This window comes from Prosopis cineraria, unplaced genomic scaffold (assembly GCF_029017545.1).
Source record: "Prosopis cineraria cultivar Desert tree isolate PC_DT_omini unplaced genomic scaffold, ASM2901754v1 PC3, whole genome shotgun sequence".
In the NCBI taxonomy this organism is placed as follows: domain Eukaryota; kingdom Viridiplantae; phylum Streptophyta; class Magnoliopsida; order Fabales; family Fabaceae; genus Prosopis; species Prosopis cineraria.
In genome coordinates, this window is record NW_026555334.1 from 12,335,987 (window position 1) to 12,358,740 (window position 22,754).

At 31.7% G+C, this 22,754-nt stretch overlaps 3 protein-coding genes across 3 annotated transcripts; all 3 read left to right on the top strand.

The window, feature by feature from the left end:
- Positions 1–8,021: 8,021 nt before the first annotated feature.
- On the top strand, positions 8,022–10,729 carry LOC129306966 (uncharacterized). The gene is made up of 5 exons (XM_054947798.1): positions 8,022–8,191; positions 8,287–8,501; positions 9,509–9,676; positions 9,752–9,987; positions 10,363–10,729. Exons 1-5 carry the CDS (start codon positions 8,122–8,124, stop codon positions 10,607–10,609), a joined length of 936 nt encoding a protein of 311 aa, XP_054803773.1. The 5' UTR covers positions 8,022–8,121; the 3' UTR covers positions 10,610–10,729.
- Positions 10,730–15,092: 4,363 nt separating this feature from the next.
- Positions 15,093–18,533, top strand: LOC129307058 (uncharacterized). Its single transcript, XM_054947919.1, has 5 exons — positions 15,093–15,260; positions 15,367–15,581; positions 16,089–16,256; positions 16,348–16,583; positions 18,110–18,533. The coding sequence occupies exons 1-5, from the start codon at positions 15,191–15,193 to the stop codon at positions 18,354–18,356; spliced, it is 936 nt and encodes a 311-aa protein (XP_054803894.1). The 5' UTR covers positions 15,093–15,190; the 3' UTR covers positions 18,357–18,533.
- A 609-nt stretch (positions 18,534–19,142) lies between these two features.
- Positions 19,143–21,927, top strand: LOC129307293 (uncharacterized). The gene is made up of 5 exons (XM_054948216.1): positions 19,143–19,431; positions 19,529–19,743; positions 20,813–20,986; positions 21,065–21,300; positions 21,517–21,927. The coding sequence occupies exons 1-5, from the start codon at positions 19,362–19,364 to the stop codon at positions 21,761–21,763; spliced, it is 942 nt and encodes a 313-aa protein (XP_054804191.1). The 5' UTR covers positions 19,143–19,361; the 3' UTR covers positions 21,764–21,927.
- The last annotated feature ends 827 nt before the right edge of the window (positions 21,928–22,754 follow it).

Genomic DNA, 22,754 nt, shown 5'->3' on the forward strand with positions numbered 1-22,754 from the left:
GAGAGATCTATTTTTTCAAACTTTTCAATGATGGAGGATTCATCTAGCAACTTGGAGGATTTAGTAACTCGTGAAGGAAAACAAAATTTCTCATTCTATTAAAGGATACGTGATAATGACATAAATAAAGCTCTTAAAAAAATGACAAATGATAGAATTGTGCTAACTATAGAGGAATTAAACTTATGAGTCATAAAATAAAATTATGGGAAAGAGTAATTGACCATCTATGTTGTATGGTAGTGAATATTGCGCTTTAACGAGACAACAAAAGCATAAAGCTGGAGTAGCAAAGATGAAAACGTTATGATGGATGTACAGATATACACATAAAGATAAAATCTAAACTGAGCACATATAAGAAAAAGTGGGCATAACACTTATTGAGGGAAAAATTATAGAAAATCATTTGAGATGGTTTGGACATGTATAAAAAAGACTACGGGAGGCACCAATGAGGAGACTGGAACGGATAATTTTGAACCCTATTAAGAGAGATAGAGAAAAGCTAAAGAAAATACTTGTGAAAGTTGTTGATCGAGACTTATTAGTTAACAACATTTCTAAAAACTTAATAAATGATATGGCATAATGATGTGGTACAATCCATATAATCTACCCCACATAGTGGATAAGATTTATTGTTGTTTTTGTTGTATAATCTCTTGTTATCCTCCTGTGATTGTTGGAATCAAAATGTGTACCTATTAATGTTAGAAAACTTATCTTCCCTCCTTTTCTTGTCCTTCATATGGAGGTTTAAGGTTTCCTCTATAGATTGTTCTTAGAGTCAGGTTATTGGCACCTTTGGTTCTCGTTTGATATTTTGACATTTAAGTTTTGTTCTGCATATAGGTAAAGTTGAGGGAGATGAAAACCAGGCCTATTGTCCCAAGATCTGAAAGAGGTTCTTAGTATGCCTGAAGGTGCTCCACTTCTATGGCTTATTAATATGCAGGTAATTTTAGAGAATGTCTTGTGTAGTTAGTTTGTTGTATTATTTTGTTCTTGACCCGTTCACTATATTATGTTTTCTAAGATATAGTCCTCCACCATAGTACCCTCATGTTAAGATCCCTGGGTTGAATGCTCGTTTTCCTCCTGGTGCTAGTTTTGGTTATCATCTCGAAAGATGGGGCAAGCCTCTTGTTGATGAAGTAAGTTTTAATGTGATATTTCCTCTACCATTTGATTACTTTTGATTTGTTAATTGATTGCTGGATTTTCTTAAAAAAAAAGAAAAAATCATACACTTTGTTCACACTTCTTATATGGAGATATGTGAATACCATATTTTGTCCAGGCATTTTCTAAATTTAACAAAAATAAAAATGAATAACCAACAAAATATAAAAATGCAAAAATGAAATTTAATCCTTTTTAGGATTATATTTTCAAAATAAAAAATTTATTTAATTTTATTTTAGATAATATTTTATTGGTTAGGATTTTATTTCTTTTAGTTCATTAAAATAATCAAAAAAATGAAAATAAAAAAATAAAATTTAATCCTTTTTAGGATTAAATTTTAACATAATCAAAAAATCTTGTTTAAATCTTTTAAAATCTCTCCCAAATTATCTCAATCATTTAAAAAATATTGAGTGTCAACTTTTAAGAGTTAACTTTTCTCTCCTTAAATCTTGTTTTTCATTAAAATTTAAAACATATTCTTAATCTAATTTCAAAAAAAATATATAGACATTAATTCAATAATAATAATAAAAGGCTGTAGTGAAACGCACAACATTTCACCATAGCTAAGAACAGACCTTTTCGGCGCTGATCAGGGAGGAAAGAAAGCGAAAGGAAGCACGTAAACACACAGCCACATGGAGAAAAACACAGAAAGAGATTAGATACATGTATGCACAATAAAACAGAGCAGAAAGAGCAGTAAGCAACTAGCATACATACATACACTTTCGGCTAGCAGAAAAAGGAAATAGAACTAGAGACTCATGCATGCATGCAGCATATGAAAACACATGGAAAGCTTCACTTTACAGAGCAAGAGATGCACGTTATAGGCTGTAGAAAAAGCAAAAGCAGAGCACAGGGGGAGAGACCGAGAGGATAAAAGAGCATACGTAAAAAATCAAAGGGAGAAGACTGAAACTGGATGAGAAATAGAGGAAAGAATCGAGAAGAAGACGGAGAAAAAAAAATAGAGCATAGAAGATAGATCTGAGACGGAGAGAAGAAAGAGCACGAGGATAATGATCGTGTCCAGGAGTTGTGGGGAAACAAGTTCGCCTAAAAATTTCTAAAACCTATTGACTTCTTCAGCCTTTATCACCGTTCTTCTCCCCTGATGCCAAGTGGGCAACTACAAAGCAAAAACTTATTCCTTCAATCAACATGCTAACTGCGACAGAACCTCTGTTTCCTAAATAGCCCATTATGCGACATGCTACTGAACAAAACTGTCACATTTGAGATGCAACACTTGTTGAGCAACTCCTGTCTCATCCACACACTAATGAATACTCCAACCATCTTCTTGCTTCCCAGCAACGAGTACCTATTGTCTTCTTTCAGTTTGACATTTTGAGTCTTCCATTCTGTCGTCTCGTGTGTTCCTACGTGGCTGCTATAACTCCTCTTTCCAGAGATGTTGTTCTCTTCATAGACATAGCTTTCACTTGGTGATGACTTTAGTATGGGTGTTAACCATAAACATCCATACTTGTCGTTCAAAGTTCTTCCTTTAAGTAGGTTCTGACTTGTTGCCGCTATTAGGTCTTCTACTCCTATCAGGGCCAATGTGTTCAGCACATTCTTGAGATTCAACCACTCATCTAAATCTACGGCTAAGCTTCCTACTGGAGATCTTCCTACATCGTTCCAAGCACCTACTAAGATTCTAAAATGAGAAAAAACTAAAAAACTTGGGAAACATTCGAGATCTTGGCTTCTGGTTCTCCTCATCCATTACTCTGGTCATATGGTCCAGTCCATTTAGGCCACACCAATGATGAGTGGCAAGCTAACTAGCAAATTGCTAGAGTTGTGTCAGACTAAGGGAGTGTCTGATGTGGTGTAGGCGATCCCAAAAACCATGTTCCAGAACACGAAACTCACAAGCAACCTTCCATGTTTACTCCCATATGAACTTTCACTTCTGGAGCAGTTGGACATAAAAGATGAATAATATGAATCAGAAGAGCGGTGGTGCCTACAACGTCACTTGGAGTGGGATTTACTCATTTTTTCGGACCTTTATGGCTTCTTTATCTCGGTCTCGATGATTTGAGTAGGCTTTTTCTTGTTCAAAATTTTGTAATTCTTTTAAAATTTCATATGCCTGCTTCATTCATTCAAATGATCACATTATTTTGAGAAAATTAAGAGTATGTATATGTAGAATATGCATGCTATTGTTTATTCACAAATAATTTTAAGACATCAACTTCATTTTGATTTTCATGGTAAATAAATTAGATAATTAATGATGGAGATGGTATGTGGATCTTGTTAATTTTAATTGTTGGATTCTATTACCACGACTATCATTACTTCTTTTCGAAAGCCATATCTAAGCATTAGGCTAATTTAAAAAAAAAACTTGAAGAATACATCCTTAAGTTAAAAGAGGAGGTGAAGTGTCAAAATAGTTTCTTTCTCTGTTCCTTTGAATGCTAAATTCATATTATGCACTGTCTGTAAATGCAAATATCTTGATTATCTATTTGTCGTGTGAGATTTTAAGAATCTCCATAGGCATTTAGAATGATCCCCTATCATGTAAATCAATAAAATTTTACAGTTATGAGGATCAATCTTGTATATATTAATATGGGTTTCAAAGACCCATTATTAAAATTAATTTTCTTTTTATAATAAATATTCAAGTCTCACATGATATTTTAAGAATCTTCTTAGAGAATGAAATTAATTGCCTTATTGTGTAAGATAATAAATACTCGCAGATATCGTGATTCACAATTTATATGGTAAATAAATAAATAAATTTTGTAAATAAAATAATAAATGTTTTTATGATTTTAATTAATTAAAGTAATAAATTTGAATCATAATCACATTTTCTAATTAGATTTTTTGGTCATGTGAGATTTTTAAAAATTTGTAGACCTTTAAGATGATCTTATTACTGTGTGAGTTAATAAGACTTCACAAGTATAACGATTAAGATTTTTATATTTAAAAATATGCATTGTATAATTACGAATTAAAATATATTTAAAGTGAATAAATTTAATCCTTTTATTGTGTGAGATTTTGAATCTCTGCAGATACTTAGGATAATCTCGTATCGTGTAAATCAATAAGGTTATGCAGATACAAGAGTAAAACTTATATGTTAATATGAGTTTCAAAGGTCCATCATTAACATTAAATCTCTTTTTATAATTCAAATTAATAATTTATTTAAGTCTTATGTGAGATTTCAAGAATCTTCATAAAGACTAAAATTAATCACATCATCGTGTGAGATAATAAGTCCTCACAGATATAGTGATTCTCAATTTTTATAATAAATAAATAATTTTTGTAAATAATCATATAATACACAATTTAGAAAATTAATTAATCAAATTAATGCATTTAAATTGTAATCATATTTATCAATTATATCTTTTATTCATGTGAGATTTTTAAATCTCCATAAACTTCTAAGATAATCATGTTATTATATGAGTCAATAAGACTCTGCAGATATAACGATTAAATTTTTTTAAAAATATATATATATATATATTATATTAAATTAATTAAATTAAAGATGTATTTAAATTTAATTCCTTTATTGTGTGAGATTTTGAAATCTCCGCATATATTTAGGATAATCATATTACCGTATAAGCCAATAGGGCTTTACAGGTATGATAATTAAAACTCTTTAAAAACATACATACATACTTGAACAAAAAAATTACTAACACTTCTTTTATCGTGTGAGATTTCAGAATCTCTATAGATATTTAGAACAACTGTATTACTGTATGAACCAATAAGGCTCTAAAGGTATAGCAGTTAAATTCTCAATCATAAAACATAAAAAAATAATTTTAAACTCTTTTCCTTCTTTATTCCAAAAATTCAAAAATTAAAAAAATAATTAAAATTAAATTACTTTTTGTAATTTAAAACACACATATCAAAATTTCAGAAATTATTTTATTTGCAAAATGGTGAATTATTTCTAATTAACTTCTCTTCAAAAAAAATATTTTCATCAACCACTTGAACTACGTGGACTTTGATCCCCATCACAGGATATGTAGGCCTCAGAGTCGGATTTTGAGTCAAGTCCTCCCTCGTAAATAAATAAACATTTCTCACTTAATTCTTATCATTTTTGAAACACATGAATATAAAAGGGATAATTAAAATAATTTTAAAACTATATTAATATAGAACAATAAACTTTAAGTAACCGTCCTCACGAACGGGTGTTGTGGGATGCTTAACACCTTTCCCACACTCAACCGACTCCCGAACCTATTTTCTGATTTCGCAGACCATCCTTATCCTCCTTTTAAACGGTTTCTTAAGATTTACCTCAAAATCTTGGTGGCAACTCCTCATTCTATCCAGTTTCCGCCGCAAAGATTGAGACCTCTGCTCGTGGACCATCCGCCTCATATTTTTTCAGGTGCGACAAGATATATTTAGTGTTCATCAGCAAAAACAACCAAACAATGAGGTGGGTTATCACGATATTTGTAATGTGTGTAATCTAGAAGGAATTTTATTTTTCCAATATCAACTAGCAAGTCTGCTGGTGCATTAAATGCTCAATGATTATGGTATGAGTCTATATATCTGATATTGTTTCCTGCCTCTCATGAAAGAGAATGCCTGAGTAGCATATTTGGGTCTTAAGTTAAACACATCTCCGTTGTTGGAAAGCCTGCCTTCATTCTTTTTCTTTTTCTCTTTTTTTTTTTTGGCATCCAGCCTATTTAATTGTAAGCTTTTTACCAACTCAAATATAGCTCTGCGTTTTATTATGGTGTTGCTAATTGTATTTGAACATTACTTCAGGAGGAACCAGTTGACAATACCAAACACTGGGGTTATTCAATCTGTTGGTGGTTTTTATAGGTTGATTTTTTTGCCTTACAGATCTCATTTGTGAATAATTGTTTCTTCTAATTTTCTATATCCTTTGTAATGGTAAATAAAAAAAAATTATGATAGATGATAGAATCTCAGTGAATTTTTTCCCCAACTAATCTTGGTCATGTAACTTTATCAAAAAAAATAAATTTTATGAATGAATAAGATTTTGTTTCTAACTTTATGATGACTTACATACACTGTTTCGTAACTTGTGTTTGTGTATACTTGGTTCTGCAAGCATTTGTTAGAATCGGGGAAACAAGCCAACGCTCGGCAACATCACAAAAATAATTGGTTTTCGTTTAGCCATTACTACACCTTATCTTCTTCTTCTTTTTTTTTTTTGGCTCAATACTACAACTTATCTTAATTTTTCATAATTTTTTTTCTAGGTAGATTTTAGTAATGGCATGTTTGGATTAATGAGAATTTAGATAAATTCTTTATTTGGATACATAAATTTTTGAATTTGGATTTGATTCCATTTTAATTTATAATTTCTTTGCAATTTTAAATTTTATCTACATTCTACTCATTTGAAATTAATTTCAAATATCTCATTTTCTTTACATTTTTATTATTAATACATTTATAATTTTCATATCTTTTATCATCTTTTGTTGATTGAAAAATAAAAATAAACTCGTTAATTTTAATTTTTTATTTTGTTTCTAATATCAATCCATCTCTCTTCTTCATTAAAAGTTTTTTAACCTAAATAAAATATTTTAAATACATGAATTTAAAATGTAAAATTTTAAATATAAAATCTAAATCTAAATCTAAATCAATGCAAAGGCTTTAACTTCAAATGAGGAGCAATAGAATTTGAAAATATAGTGCCATAGAGCAAGGAGCCAAATTGAATGTGTGTTTTTAATCAAAATGCCCTTCATTTTTTTTTTTTTGGGAAAAAGATTAGCTTAAAGTTAACAAGTACCTTCATGTTAGTCCAAGGAGCAAGGAGCCAAATTGAATGTGTATGTGTGTTTTTTCAGTCAAAATGCCCTTCATTTTTTTTTTTGGGAAAAAGATTAGTTTCAAGTTAACAAGTACCTTTCATATTTTAACAAGTTAACAAGCTTTAATATGTGAAATGTATTGTTAGTAAATTCCCATAATAAAATTTTAAGTGCAGATCAATGAAATGATAAATTATGTTAGGATGTTAACAAGTCTACTGAACATTGCAACAAGTGAACAACATAGAATATGACAAGAGGTATTGTTAACAAGTTTTTTTTTTTAAATTAACAAGTATGTGTTAGTAAAATAACAATTTTTTTTTTGCCTAAAAGTAAAATAACAAGTTAACTTTACATAAGTACCATATTTTGTATGGATTATAGGTGAATCCAATCTCAATCCCAATCCCATTTAACATGAGATTGCACAGTACCATCCCTTGGCAAAAAATTTTGAGATTGTTTTTTTTTAAGATCAAAATAACCTTATCCCTATTAAAGAATATTCAACCGTATACTCATTCTAATCGACCTGATTCCTTCCCAATATGATAGCAACATGTCTTTTCCAGCCTATCATGTCTTATATATTTATATATGTATGTATGTATATTTTTTTCTTTTAAAAATAGGTATTATCTATTAATTATATTAATACAATTTATTCTTGTATTAATTATAATAATAATAAATTATATTAATTATAATTTTAATATTGTCAATTCCTATTCAAAACTTAATGATATAACTTAATGATTGAGTTTAAATTATTACGGGTTATATATTTGTGTTATTTTACATTTAAATCTGACAAATTATATAATTTAATATTTTGATAAATATTACTATCTAATATTTTTCCCATGCTATTGACTCTAACGGGATATGATATCTCTGTCTCATCCAGATCCCATCTCAATTTTTAACAAAACAGGATAACTTTTAAAACAATAAACGAGATAAAAATTTAATTCCGGCCCCATCCGAACAACCCTGACTCCAAGCATTCAACGGCACTACGAACGAGCGTACACTGAAATCGAAGTCAGAGAATCACTCTGATGAGATGGAACAGATTCAGCACAAATTCCTCAATGTAGGAGGCCTCAAGCTTCACGTCGCCGATATCGGAACCGGTCTGAATAATTATCCACTGCGCCTCGCTTCATTTTCATTCGTCCCTACACCCTCTCCCAAACTTACGACCATTCTTATTTTTCCGGCGTTTCAGGTCCTAACGTCGTCGTTTTCCTGCACGGCTTCCCTGAGATATGGTACAGCTGGCGCCACCAGATGATCGCCCTCGCCGCAGCCGGCTTCAGAGCTATTGCTCCCGACTTCAGAGGCTACGGCCTTTCTGATCCCCCACCTGAACCCGACAAAGCTACCTTTTCTGACCTTATCAGTGACCTACTCGGACTTCTCCACGAACTCCGTCTTGCTAAGGTACTGAATTCACGGAATTTCTATGTTGTTTGATCTTACAATGCAGTTTCATCTTACTTTCTTCTCTGTACAATAAAGAGTCAATTGCTGCTGTAGGAATATCTAAGTTATACCTGTTCTTGTAGTAACGATATCCGTTGGCTTCTTGATTATATACATTCCTAAAAGAATTTCTTCAATTTAATTATTAATTTCTACACAGTGTTCAGTCACATCAGTGTTTATTTGGCTACTTCCGTTCTCGAATGAAAATAACGATATAATCCCTGGGCTTAAAATCAATCTCCCCACCTTCTGTACCTAATAATCAAACTTGGTATAACTTTGAGAGAGAGCTTAGTGTAATTCACTCCAATTTTAGCGTCAACAAAAACACAATTTTATGAAATAAATCGCTTCATCAATTGGATTTACGTGCTTAAAACCAGAAATGGCCGGAGACACGTCTGTCCCCAATGAAGGAAAGAAAGTAACCGAGGAAGGAGGTAAAGAACACAGCCCGAAGCACCTGAGGTTCAAGCCTGTGTGCAAAATACTCTAAATATATGGGCTGCTCAGTCTCTCAAAAGTTTCTTTATTCTCTACTTATGCTGGTTGCTTTATATTTTCAGGCACCTTTTGGCTTTTGCTTTGTTCTTTTGTTACTAAAGAAATATGCATTACAGTATCTTTCCATCGACATGAAATTTCATTCTAAACTGATCTCAGTTTCCAGTTGGTAGCTTGTTATGAGTATTCTCCTGCTAATGTGGCCCATGTAGTTTGATGAATGATTCTGGCACCTATATAAATGTAAAAGATAATTCGATTTTTGCAGTCTGGATGTACAAATTTGTTCATTAGTAAAATAATGCTTCTTTATGAGAGTATATGACTAACTGTTCAAAATAGTGATCAATCTTTGCGAGTTGCCATATTATATGGCAATCTTGTTAGAATTATTCTCCTGCTAATTCTCATACTAATCTCTCTCTTAATATGTTCTCTCTTGTCAACTACGTGAATAGGTTTTTCTAGCTGCAAAAGATTTTGGAGCTCGACCTGCATATTTATTTGCAATTCTACACCCGGAAAAAGTCTTAGGTGTTATATCACTGGGAATTCCATACAGGCCTCCCAGCTTCTCTTTTTACGACAAATACCTTCCTGAAGGCTTCTACATTCTAAGATGGCGGGTAACCTTAAACTGTCGAGTTTCTGGTTTAATAACTGTTACTATCTGCTATACAACGCTGTTCTGTCTTTTTTAGGAACCAGGAAGGGCCGAGGCTGATTTTGGACGTTTTGATGCTAAGACAGTTGTGAGAAACATTTACATCCTCTTTTCAAGGAGTGAACTACCAATAGCTGAGAAAAACCAGGAGATTATGGACTTGGTGGAACCATCAACCCCTCTTCCCCCTTGGTTTACAGAAGAAGATCTTGCAGCGTATGGAGCATTGTATGAGAGATCTGGATTCCAAACTGCATTGAAGGTTCCATACAGGTAGTGGAATGATTCTTGTGCTGAGGACAAAATAATGGATCCTCTGCTATTGCTTGCTAACAGCATATCACATCGAAATGTTGGTCCACTTTGCTGCTTTTCTGAAGAATTTATGTAAATTTTCTCTCTCTTCAAATGCATACAAATGTCCTATGAATTGAATTTTTTTACTGCTCTCCTTCCAAGTCAAGTACTTTATTTTTTCCTTTACATCAATTCCCTCATTTTAGCTCATTTTCATATGACCCTTCTAGTGAAATGCCAGTTAAGTAATTATGCTCCCCACATAATAAAGTTAGCAGTATCCTTGTCTCAGAAATCATCTGAAGCTGCCGGTGCTTGATGGCTACTGACTTTTAGTATTCGCATTTATAGGTCATTCAATGAAGAATTCAACTTATCAGATCCGATAGCCAAAGCTCCAGCACTTCTTATTGTTGGTGAGAAGGATTATTTTCTGAAATTTCCAGGGATTGAGGATCTGATAAAGAGTGGAAAGGCGAAAGAACTTGTCCCCAATTTGGAGATTACGTTCATTCCCGAGGGAACCCATTTTGTTCAAGAGCAATTCCCTGAAAGAGTTAATCGGCTCATCCTTGACTTCCTTGGTAAGCACATTTGATTTTGAACTTCACTATTGGCTCTTAGCCATTTTAATGTTTATATATGAGATTTGAAACTTCATGTATTCCACCAAGTATGTGCTTTTGGCTGAAGAGAACTACACAACTGTTTGCTCTTACGCTCAGAAACTCGTTGGAAACGGGTTTTGCAACTTTCGAAGGCTAACACCACGTTATTTCACTATACCAATGTTAAAACCTTAACGAGTCAGAGCGGTTTAACTAGAAAATTAGTGAACCATCTCATCTCTCGTCCGAGAAAACCGTTCAAATGTCTTGTTTTAGTGCCTTTTTGGTTTTTTGTTAGCCAAATATCAATTTATTAAAAGTTTATTTGATAAAAATTAATTTAATAAAAATTACTTGTTGTAATGAAATTTGTATTTGAATATATATTTTTAAAAATAAATTTAATAAATTAAAAATTATTTAAATTATAATAATAAAATGTGTTTTTAAATATATAATTATTAAATAGGGCTTTGATTTATGATAATTTATAATTTTTATTATACAAATATAATATATTTAAAATATTTAAAAAATGTAAAAATTTTTAAATAACATAAAATTTGATATTTTGAATAATAAAAATAAAAAATATAGATTTTGATATATTCAAAAAATTATATAATATATAATTTAACATACATTAATATTAAAAATGAACATGATTCAAAAATATATATGATACTTTTTTTATTAAAAAAAGTTTAACTAATTGAACAAACTTTTGTTGGTCAATAAAAATTTTAAATGATATAAAATTTGATATATTAACTGGTAAAAGTAAAAAATATAAAATTTGATATATTTGACAAAAATTATATAAAATAGCTGAATATGCGTCCATGCTAAAATTTGATTTGATTAATTATTGAACCTATAATGCCAAAAAGTTATCTCTAATAATAATAATAATAATAATAATATTATTATTATTATTATTATTATTATTATTATTATTATTTAAATGATGATTATATTTTTAATGAATTAATAATATTTTTTAAATAAAATAATAATGGATTAAAGAGGTAATATGGTTAAATAATATTTTACTTTTCAAATCCTTTTCCAATTTACTTTGCCAAATTTATATCCAAAGTACTTTAGGAAATATTTTAAAAAAGCATATTTTTTTAGTCAGGTGTGATATCTAAACAACTTTCAACATCTCCATAGGATGTATTTTCATATGCCAAATGTAGTTTAGCTAAATAGGTATGAGTTATCAAACCTATTTAAAACGAGATTCACATAGCAATTAAGGAATAAAGAATATTTATATCTTGAATTATAGACAATTTAAACTTGTATGATTTATGTTATAGTATAGGGTCTGAATTATTTTTATTATAATTCATAGCTTATAATTTTATTTTAGATATTTAATTAAGGTACTTTATAATTTTTATGTATGATATAATTAAAATTTTAAATAAAAAAATTATATAAAATATCAGACTCATCTCTAAAAGGTGTATATTTAGTTAAAGGGGAGAAGAATCCCCCTCATTTGGTTAGAAATTTTGAGAGAGAGGGGAGCTAAAATTTTTCCTTCCCTTATTTTGGCTTCCACCAAATTGAGGTTTTTCTCTTAGATAAGCCAAAATTTATGACTAATTTGCCCTTATATATTTTTTAATATTTCATAAATGCCAATGATGGTCATGCATCACTTTGCTTCTTCATTGTTGCTGAACCTGTTTCACTGTGCATCTTTCAATTGCCATCAAACCTATCTCTTTGCTGCTAAAGCTCTATTATTTTCGTCAAGTGTCATCTTTTTTGTACCCATTTGGATTACTTATCTGTTGAAATATTGTGTCGCCATGGAATGATGAAGACCATCGTAAATCAATGACCAAAGGGAATAACTTGTCTCACAATATTGCCAATGACATGGCTAAGCTCCTTTTTTATTGTCTTCCAAAGCCTACGAAAAGAAGATTGCTGAAGGCCAAGACTTCATAAAAGTACTGACTTGAGACTGTGGATATCAAGAACTATGGTGTGAATTATTTTACTGCAAACACAAATATCCTAATATTATTTTATTATATATTTAAAGGAGTTGAAAAAGTTGTTATTATTATATTGTTTACACAAGAAAGAACTAAAAATAAAAGGTATCATAGTAAATTAATTATTACCTCCACTCTTCTTTCCTCCTAAACCAAATAAATGATTATTAAAAACTCTTCTCCTCCTTTTTCCTCCAACAAAATTAAAAAAGGTAACATAAAATCTTTTTTCTCTCAACATTCTCTTTTTCCTATCAAACAGGGCCTAAGTTCAATTAATAAGGTCAATTTAAGAAAAGTGTTTATTTTAAGCTGAGGGCTTAGCTGGGCCTGTGAGGGCTAGATTGATGGCTCTACCTGCCACTTCAATAAACACACTCAGCAATCATTATCAAATTTTTATCTAATATATATACACAGACGCACACGCTCCGATTCTCAATATAAGATAAAATTGACCAACTTTGCGTTTATCAATAAACGTTAATTATATCTTTAAAATTGAAAAAAAAAAACGAAACAGCAGTGTAACTTTTAAATTTTACTCTTTTTTATAATTAATAATCATACTAAATTATTATTTAGTAATTCAAACTATTCTAAATAGTCAAAGGTAAAATTAAAAAAATTAATCACTCCAACTTTGCCTTATATTAAAAACTAAAAAACTTTTAAAATTTGTCTTATGTTAAGAATAAGAGAAGTAACCAATGAAGGTTAAATTTAATAGAAAGAGTTAGTTTCTCGTAATACCATGAATTAAAATTTAAATTTTCATTAAAAAAATATGCCATCATGTAATGACTGACTGTACGTCCTTCCCACTCATACACCTTCATTAAGAATAATAATAAAAATGATAAAAAAAGAATAACTTGTTTATTAATAGTATTTAAGAAATTATAACTCATATTTTATATCAATACCTAATTTTTAGGGGAAATATCAATTGAGAGCCTTTGGAGAAATTTTATATTAGTTAAGAACCTTAAAATTATGATTTTGCACTGCACTACCTTAATACTCATTTGAAAATAATTTTTTATTGAAAATAGACCTAATTACCCCTCCTAATGACAGTCACTTGTCCATTTCTTAATAGGATGTTATTAATTATAAATGAGTTGCTGTTAAAATTCGAATAGATACTTGTTCATGTAAAATTAACACTTGCCTAATTTCATATATTCTCACAGTTTTTCTAACTTATTCTTTCTCAAATAGATTATTGTCAATTACAAATGAGTTACTGTCAAAATATGAATGAATACATGTTTATGTAGAACTAAAACTTATTCAATTTATTTACAAATGAATTATTGTCAAAATCTGAATAATTTATTATTTTAAATTTTAGAGGTGATAATGTCTTTTCTCATAAAAAACCTATTTTCATGTAAGTATCAGGAGAGTTCAATACAATATCATAATCTTGAAATCCTAAGTTGATATAAAAAATTTCGTGGGTCCTCAACTTACATCTTGCCTAATTTCTATCATCATCGATTTGTCTATTTAAGAGAGCATCTTAACTCCTTTACCTGAAGCATCTATATTCTCACTCAAAAAACCATTGTATAGAAACCTAAATTGGGCCGATTGATTTAGCTCGTGAATCATTGACCCGATCTCTTTTCTGATCTAAATTTTCAACTAAACCGGCCAGCTACTAACCCAACTGATCTAGAGTCAACCCAAGATAACTTGGCTAACCCAGTAGCCGGGTTGTTGGATCAGCCGAGTCACTTTTTTAATTTTTTTTGTTTTTATTTTTTTAAAGTGTAAAAACTTAATTAAAAGTAAAAAAAATTCAGCTTGAACATTAAAAAAGCAAGGCAATAGAGGATAAGACAATTAAACTAGATTTCACTGTCTGTAGTTTAAACTTCAAATAAAGAGTCTTGATTGTAAGTTCGAACTTAAAAGATTAAGTATTCTTTTAAGTTAATTATACATTAATTGTTTTAATCTTTTGTTATTTGTTGTTATTCATTTGTTTGATTGTTGCTTGGCATTTATGAATAATGACTATCATTAGTGATGATTTTAGTGTTAGTGATGATTGATTTTGGACTTTTTAATAATCGAAGGGTTATAAATTGAAATTGTAAGAATGAATATTTAGAAAGTTGTATTTTATTATTGTTAAACTTTTGGGTGGTTATAATTTTATAATTATTATTATATTTGTATCTTATATTAGAGATTAATCTTAGATTTAGTTGAATATTTTCATGATTAAATTGTATTATTTTAATTTTTTTAATCATGATCGATTTACCTTTTTAATTGACCCGATTCAACTTAAATTGAACTACTAAACTAACTCGACCAGTTCAATAATTTTTAGTTCCTTGCAAAAAACCATCTAGGCTTGGTGCATGCATGACAGTTGGCTGACAAATTGCCAAATGAAGTATTTACTTCCCATTCGGCAGCCTCATTGTTCGAAGCATATATACATGTATTTGCACACATACAGTGAACCATTATTCAAGTTTCCTCAGTAAGAGAGTCCAGAATGAAATCGCTCAGAACCGGAAATCCGTAAAGATGGACCAAATTCAACACAAATTCATCAACATAGGAGGCCTCAAGCTTCACGTCGCCGATGTCGGAACCGGTCAGAATGATAATCCTCTTCTTCTTTCTTGATTTTGCTCTGTCCTAGCGACCACCCTATATCCGAATTAGCTTCCAACATTGATATTGTTTTTGGTGATTTTCAGGTCCTAACGTTGTCGTATTCCTGCACGGCTTCCCTGAGATCTGGTACTCTTGGCGTTACCAGATGATCGCCCTTGCAGGTGCCGGCTTCAGAGCCGTTGCCCCCGATTACAGAGGCTACGGCCTTTCTGACCCGCCGCCCGAACCCGATAAAACCTCCTTCTCTGACATTACCAATGACCTACTCGGAATGCTCGATGCACTTGCTCTTGCTAAGGTACTCAAAATACCTGCGGACTTTCTTTGGTTTTGATGTGAACATGAAGTGTATCATGCTTGACGAGTTAATTTGTGTTTCATCATTCTGCATCGCTTAATGGCAAGAGCGAATTACTCTAAGCTTCTTCGATGAGCGAGCACTTTTGCTTTATTCTTTTGCTCGTTACTCCCGATATAAGCATTATTGTATATATCCTCCCCTTGCCAAGGAATTGCATTTTAAACTAGTCCCGCTTGGTTATGATGATTCTACTGCTAATGTGGCTCATGCAGTTTGATGAATGATTCTGGCACTGTGGCAAACATATATGCGCAAAACATGTTTCAATTTTCGTAGTCTCTGGGATGTAAAATAACGCCTGTTTATGAATGTTTTGTGATTAGCTGTTCAAAATAGTGAGGGTGAAAATTTACAGATAAATGAACTGGAAAAGTGAAAATTTCGCCTGTAACTATTTAGATTTAATTCTCTTAATATATTCCCCCTCTGCGATCACTTAAATAGGTTTTTCTCGTTGCAAAAGACTTTGGAGCTCGACCTGCATATTTACTTGCAGTTCTACACCCTGAAAGGGTCCTAGGTGTTATCACATTGGGAGTTCCATACCGTCCTCCTGGCCCCTCTCAGTTCCACAAATACCTTCCTGAAGGCTTCTACATTACAAGATGGAAGGTTATCTTAAACTCTCTGTTGAATTTCTAGTTTCTAATATAATAATTGGTACTGCTATATCTATGATGCAACGTTGTTCTGTCTTTTTCAGGAACCAGGAAGGGCGGAGGCTGATTTTGGGCGATTTGATGTAAAGACAGTTGTGAAAAAAATTTACATCCTCTTCTCAAGAAGTGAGATACCTATAGCTGAGGAAAACCAGGAGATTATGGATTTGGTAGAACCATCAACCCCTCTTCCCCCTTGGTTTACAGAGGAAGATCTTGCAGCATATGGAGCGCTGTATGAGAGATCTGGATTCCCAAATGCATTGAAGGTTCCATACAGGTAATGGAATGGTTCTTCTTCCTAAGACAATATTGAATTGTGTTTTATCAGAAACTATATATTCTACCTTTTTTCATGAGCACCGCATTCCACGGAAGATTTCAATCATCATTTGTTGCTAATAGCATGTTTTTTGTATCCAACAATTGATGCATTGTGCTGCTTGTCTTAAACTGTATAGTGATCAGCACTAGTCCCATGCATTGCACAGAATTTAAGACATGAATTGCACTGTGCATAAACAATATGGCCTTTTTATATTATGAGTAAGTTTTATCTCTCTTTAAATGTCAAGAACCATTTAGTTCAATTGTATTAACCTTATTCTCCTTTGATGTAAGGCGTATGGGTTCTATCCCCTCTAGACTCAAAAATGGGTGGGGATTTAGGGTCTGCTTGGTTTTCTTTCGTTTCACATTTAGAAAGCAAAATTTTACTTTTGAAAAGTTAAAAATTGTTTGGGTAAAATATTTTGCAAGAAAGCACATTCTGAAAGTACATCAAAAAATAATAGTTGAGAGTGAATTTATGAAACGTAACTATTTGAAACTTTTGAAAAGTAAATTTAAAAAATAGGTTATTATTTGACCATACTACTCCAAGTTTAATATCTTATTCTTTTATTTAAAAAATATTTAATTCATTAAAAATATAATTATTATTTCAATAATAATAATTAGGTATCAATTTTTTTAGCATTATAAATTGAATAATTAATCATGTTAATTTTTAGCACTAATGTATAATAAAAATTACAAATCTTTATTACATTTTTAAAATTACAAACTAAAAAAAATATAAATAACTAGAGATCAAATTTTTAGCATTATAAATCAAAATTTATGTTATTTAAAATCTTTATCACATTTTTTAAATATTTTAAATATATTATATTTATATAATAAAAATTGAAAATCATCATAAATTAATTTTTTATAATTATACATTTAAAAATACATTTCACTATTATAAATCAAACAACTTTTAGTATATCTAACTGATTTTTAAAAAAATATATTTAAATATAAATTTTATTATAACAATTAATTTTTACTGAACTAATTTTTATCAAATAAATTTTTATTAAATGAACTTTTGATGCACAGAAAATCGAACGCACACTTAAGCTAGGTTGGTGTGTGTGTTGGGGTTAATCAGGTGTTGTGTACTGTGTGCTAGGCAGGTGAGCGATGCATATGTGTGGGACCACCTTCCCAAAAGGGTTACATAGTTGGTGACTCATGCATGTGTGTGGGACTCTTCCCTATGAAAAAGGGTTAGATAGGTTAGAAAAAAATATATTCAAATGACATGTAAATATAAACTTTTCTGCCTTTCCATTTTCAAGTCTCTTTATTCTCAGAGCATCGATTTCCCTGTTTCTGCCTCTGTTCATAACTCATCAAGTTAAATTCTAAGCAGTGATTTTGCTGCCCACATAATAAAATGAGCAGTATTCCTGGCTAAGAAATTTTCTGAGCTGTGGGTAAATTATGGCTGATGGCATTTATTTCTTGCATTTATAGGTCAGTGGTTGAAGAGTACAACTTACCAGATCCAATAGTGAAAGTTCCAGCACTAGTGATTTTTGGTGAAAAGGATTACTTTCTGAAATTTCCAGGGATTGAGGATCTCATAAAGAGTGGAAAGGCCAAAGAATATGCCCCCAACTTGGAAATGACTTTCATTCCGGAGGGAACCCACTTTGTTCAAGAGCAATTCCCAGAACAAGTTAATCAGCTCATCCTTGACTTCCTTGGGAAGCACCTTTGATTGTGGAACCATGTTGAAAGTCTCAAGTTAAAATTTCTAGGAGACAGAGACATGCTTACGAATCCTAGGAATTTGCTATAAATGTTTCTGAATAAAATTATGTAACATGTAGCCCTGTGTGACAAATATCTAAACCATATAAATTGTGTCCGTGTGTTGTGGCTGAAGTTCCAGTCAGATTTGAATTCGGCAAGCTACATAAATCAATTCACTCATTCTAGTGAGATTGGCTAGAGATTACAACAACAATTAATTTGAATTTATCTCTCTCGAACGAACGAAAAATTAAAATTAATTGTTATTGTAAAAGATTTAGTTTGTATCAGTCACTATTCCCTATCGATTTGATACATATACTACATATTTTTTTTTCCCTCTGCATGCTTTTAGACTGACAATAAAATTAAACTAATACTACTATTTGTTTATTACTTACTATTCATTAAAATGATTTTTTTTAAATATATATTATATTTTCGTGAAAAATTGAATCTTTTTTGTAGAAGGAAAGGGAGAAGCTTTTTTAATTAAGAATTAAAAAATTAAAGTGTAATGAAAACCATTAAAATATAATTGTATATGACGAGGTTCATGATCCACGTCAAGTGAAATACTGAAAAACGGAAGACAATCGTCAACTTTCACAAACCTGGTTCGACACAGAATCCAGATTTCTCTTTTCTGTCCCTAGCCTGATAAGACCAAAAATCATTTTTCTGTCTCTCTCAGAAAAGGCATCCTCTCTCAATTCTTTTTTCTTATTCCTTCAAGTTCAACTGAATCGGAAGCAGCTATCACTCAAAAGACTATTTTGACCTCATTGCATTTGCAAGCATGCCAGCTGTCAAATTGCCCAGTTTTCATGTTCCTATCCTTGCAGCTTCATTCGCCTATGTATGTGTGTATATACACACACACCTGCATGCACATACAGTGAACCAAGCTTTTCAGTTTCATTAGTAAGAGAGTACACTCAAAGTCGCTCAGAACCTTAGAACCCGCAAGATGGACCAAATTCAACACAAATTTGTTGATGTAGGTGGCCTCAAGCTTCACGTCGCCGATATCGGGACCGGTCTGAATTAATAATCATCTATTGCACTCTTGATTTTTTTGCCTCACTGTATAACCTACTAAAACTTTCAACATTTCTTGTTTTTGTGTCTTTTCAGGTCCTAACGTCGTCGTTTTCCTGCACGGCTTCCCTGAGATATGGTACTCCTGGCGCCACCAGATGATCGCCCTTGCCGGTGCTGGCTTCCGAGCGATCGCCCCCGATTATAGAGGCTACGGCCTTTCTGACCCGCCACCTGAAACCGAGAAGGCCACCTTCTCTGACATTGTTAGTGATATGCTTGGAATGCTCAATGCCCTCGGTCTTGCTAAGGTAATGAATCTGTGGGCTTTCTCTGTTTTTGAAGTCGAAAGGCAGTGAATCCTTGACGAGGTTATGCTTCATCTTCATATGTGTTTAGTAACAAGAGTGAAATTTCTCAAAGCTTGCTCGAGTTGTGACCGATACACCTGTGGTTTCTATGAACTGACTGCTGAGATAACCTTTTGCTGATTATGTATTGCGTTAGACAATGAAATTTGTTAGCTGCCTTTCGTATCGTTTGAAAAATAAAATCGAACTTTCATGTTCTGCAGAAAACTAATTTAACTGGATTCCTGTAATGTATATCGAATGTTAGTAGAGCCAACCAAATGATATTTTTTAAACAAAATATAACAAGAGTGATTAAGATCACCTTTGGAAAGAGGTTAACGTAAAATACCTAAATAATAATCTAATTTCTGGTTTCATCTCTTTTCTACTCTGTTTGGCTGGAAACAATACTGGGTTATTTTGGGATCGATTGGTTCATCAATTAAATTATTATAATTGACCGAATCCAGAAATGATCTAAGATGTCTGTCCCCATTGAAGAGAAAGGGAAAAAGTATAAAGTACCTAACCTGAGGTTCAAGCCTTGCTGCAAAATACTCCTGATTAAGCATCTATAAGCCGTTCTGTCTCTCAAAAGTTTCTGTTCTGTTATTTTTTTATGGTTAATACTTCCTATTTCCAGGAGGATTTTGCTTTTTCTATAGTCACATGCTTGTAATAAAAGATTTAAGCACTATAGTATCTCCCATTGACATGATATTGCATTTTAAACTGGTCTTATCTGTTAACTTGGTAGAATTATTCTCTAGTTAATATTGGGAACCATGTAGTTTGGTGAATGATAAATCTATGGCATCCTTCACTTTTCATATTCTTGATGCAAAATATACCTCCTTGTGAATTTTAACGATTATCTATCTAAAATAGCGATCAGTCTTTGATTAGTTGCCATATATTACATGTCAGTAAACTAAAAAAGTGAGTCTTTCCCTGCAACTATAAGGATCAATTGGTTAAGGTTTTATCTTTATCTTCATCTATTTCCTCACTTCAACTGTGTAAACAGGTTTTTCTTGTTGGAAAAGACTTTGGAACTCGAGTTGCGTATTTGTTTGCCACTCTACACCCAGAAAGGGTCTTGGCTATCATCACTTTTGGACCTCCATACGTCCCTCCAGGCCGCTCTCACTCTCAGCTCCCCAAATACTTTCCTGAAGGCTTGTACATTTTAAGATTTCAGGTAATCTTAGACTCTAATTGTGTTTCAAGTGTAATCACAAATCCCAGGTATTATGCGATCTTGTCCTGTCCAATTTAGGAACCAGGGAGAGCAGAGGCTGATTTTGGACGTCTTGATGCAAAGACTGTTGTGAGAAACATTTACATTCTCTTCTCAAGAAGTGAGATGCCTATAGCTGAGAAAAACCAGGAGATTATGGATTTGGTGAATCCATCAACCCCTCTCCCCCCTTGGTTTACAGAAGAAGATCTTGCAGCATATGGAGCATTGTATGAGAAATCTGGATTCCAAACTGCACTGAATGTTCCATACAGGTAATGGAATGATTATGTTTCTGATCTGTCCAAATGTACACGACACAAGTCTACTTTGTGTACACCCGGCCTGGTCAAGACGGAAAAACCTGGAGAGAAAATTGACTTGTTTTGTACATAATTAGGAGCAGAATGACTGTCTAAGAAACTTTCTGAGCTGGTGGGCGAATGATGGTTATTGACTTTGTGTTTTGGTTATGGGCATTTATATTATAGGTCTCTTGATGAAGAATTCAACTTATCAGATCCGATAGTGAAAGTTCCAGCACTTCTTATTGTTGGCGGCAAGGATTATTCTCTTAAATTTCGAGGGATTGAGGATCTAATAAAGAGCGAAAAGGCAAAAGAATTTGTCCCCAATTTGGAGATAGCATTTGTTCTTGAGGGAACCCATTTTGTTCAGGAACAATTTCCTGAACGAGTTAATCAGCTTATCCTTGACTTCTTTGGTAAGCACATTTGATTGTGAACTTCACTTTGTAGACTCTGTCATGAATAAGTCCGCTAGTTCGGTTAAGTTTCAATGGAAGATTTGAACAGTAAAGTACACTTAACAGAGACTGATGAATGACGATGCCTGTTGTTATAACAACTAGAGAGCCAAACCAAATGGTTTTTTATGGTAAATGTGTAGATATATTAATTAATTACTTAATATTGATTATGTTCGTAATTAATTAATATTAATTATGTGTGCGTGTGTGCGCGCGCACAGATGCATGATTGGTGCTTGGTATATGTGAGAAGTAAATTATGTCATTTGCGCTACCCCTGGTCAATAATATGATTTTTGTATTATGTATTTTTATATATTTTATGTTGATTTTATATTTTCTATTGATATTAATGTTAATATAGCAATTATTAATATTTTTTTAGCAAAATATTAATTATTGACATTGAGATTAGGATACCTCCATACTTTTAAGCGGAAAACGGTTTACTATGTAATTCTTTTCAAAAGAGAATTTTGATGAAAAAAATTGAGAGAGAGAGAGAGAGAGAGAGAGAGAGAGCTCCTGGATTATTCAGAAGGGAAAATAGAAGAGATATTAAGAGGTAGACGGGCAGGAACAACAGAGAAACTGAATCACTTCAAGGCGTATCGTTTAATTATAATGCAAATATAACTACATTTTACCATTGCAAACGATATAAGAAAATAATAATTAAATTAGGTTTTTTTTAATTAATCTTGTAGATATGTATTTTAAAATAAAACTCTAAAATATTTATACTTATTAAAAACAAAAAATAATTTAACATTAGAGCTCAAAATTATTGATTTTATCATCCTAGAAGCAGCTTGGAAGTTTCATGCTGTGCCGAAAATTTTGTTGACACCGAATAAACAATAATAAGACAGTAATATGTATCATATAAAATTTTGTTAAAAAAAATGAGATAATTTATTCTGACAATACTTTAATTTATTCTGACAATACTTTAATTTT

Bases quoted from the DNA above. Each gene is read 5' to 3' on its own strand.
- LOC129307058 (XM_054947919.1), top strand. From the start codon at position 15,191: ATGGACCAAATTCAACACAAATTCATCAACATAGGAGGCCTCAAGCTT. The intron at 15,261-15,366 runs GTCAGAATGATA...GGTGATTTTCAG, and splicing joins CGTCGCCGATGTCGGAACCG to GTCCTAACGTTGTCGTATTC. The intron at 16,257-16,347 runs GTTATCTTAAAC...TGTCTTTTTCAG, and splicing joins TCTACATTACAAGATGGAAG to GAACCAGGAAGGGCGGAGGC.
- LOC129306966 (XM_054947798.1), top strand. From the start codon at position 8,122: ATGGAACAGATTCAGCACAAATTCCTCAATGTAGGAGGCCTCAAGCTT. The intron at 8,192-8,286 runs GTCTGAATAATT...CCGGCGTTTCAG, and splicing joins CGTCGCCGATATCGGAACCG to GTCCTAACGTCGTCGTTTTC. The intron at 8,502-9,508 runs GTACTGAATTCA...CTACGTGAATAG, and splicing joins ACGAACTCCGTCTTGCTAAG to GTTTTTCTAGCTGCAAAAGA.
- LOC129307293 (XM_054948216.1), top strand. From the start codon at position 19,362: ATGGACCAAATTCAACACAAATTTGTTGATGTAGGTGGCCTCAAGCTT. The intron at 19,432-19,528 runs GTCTGAATTAAT...GTGTCTTTTCAG, and splicing joins CGTCGCCGATATCGGGACCG to GTCCTAACGTCGTCGTTTTC. The intron at 19,744-20,812 runs GTAATGAATCTG...CTGTGTAAACAG, and splicing joins ATGCCCTCGGTCTTGCTAAG to GTTTTTCTTGTTGGAAAAGA.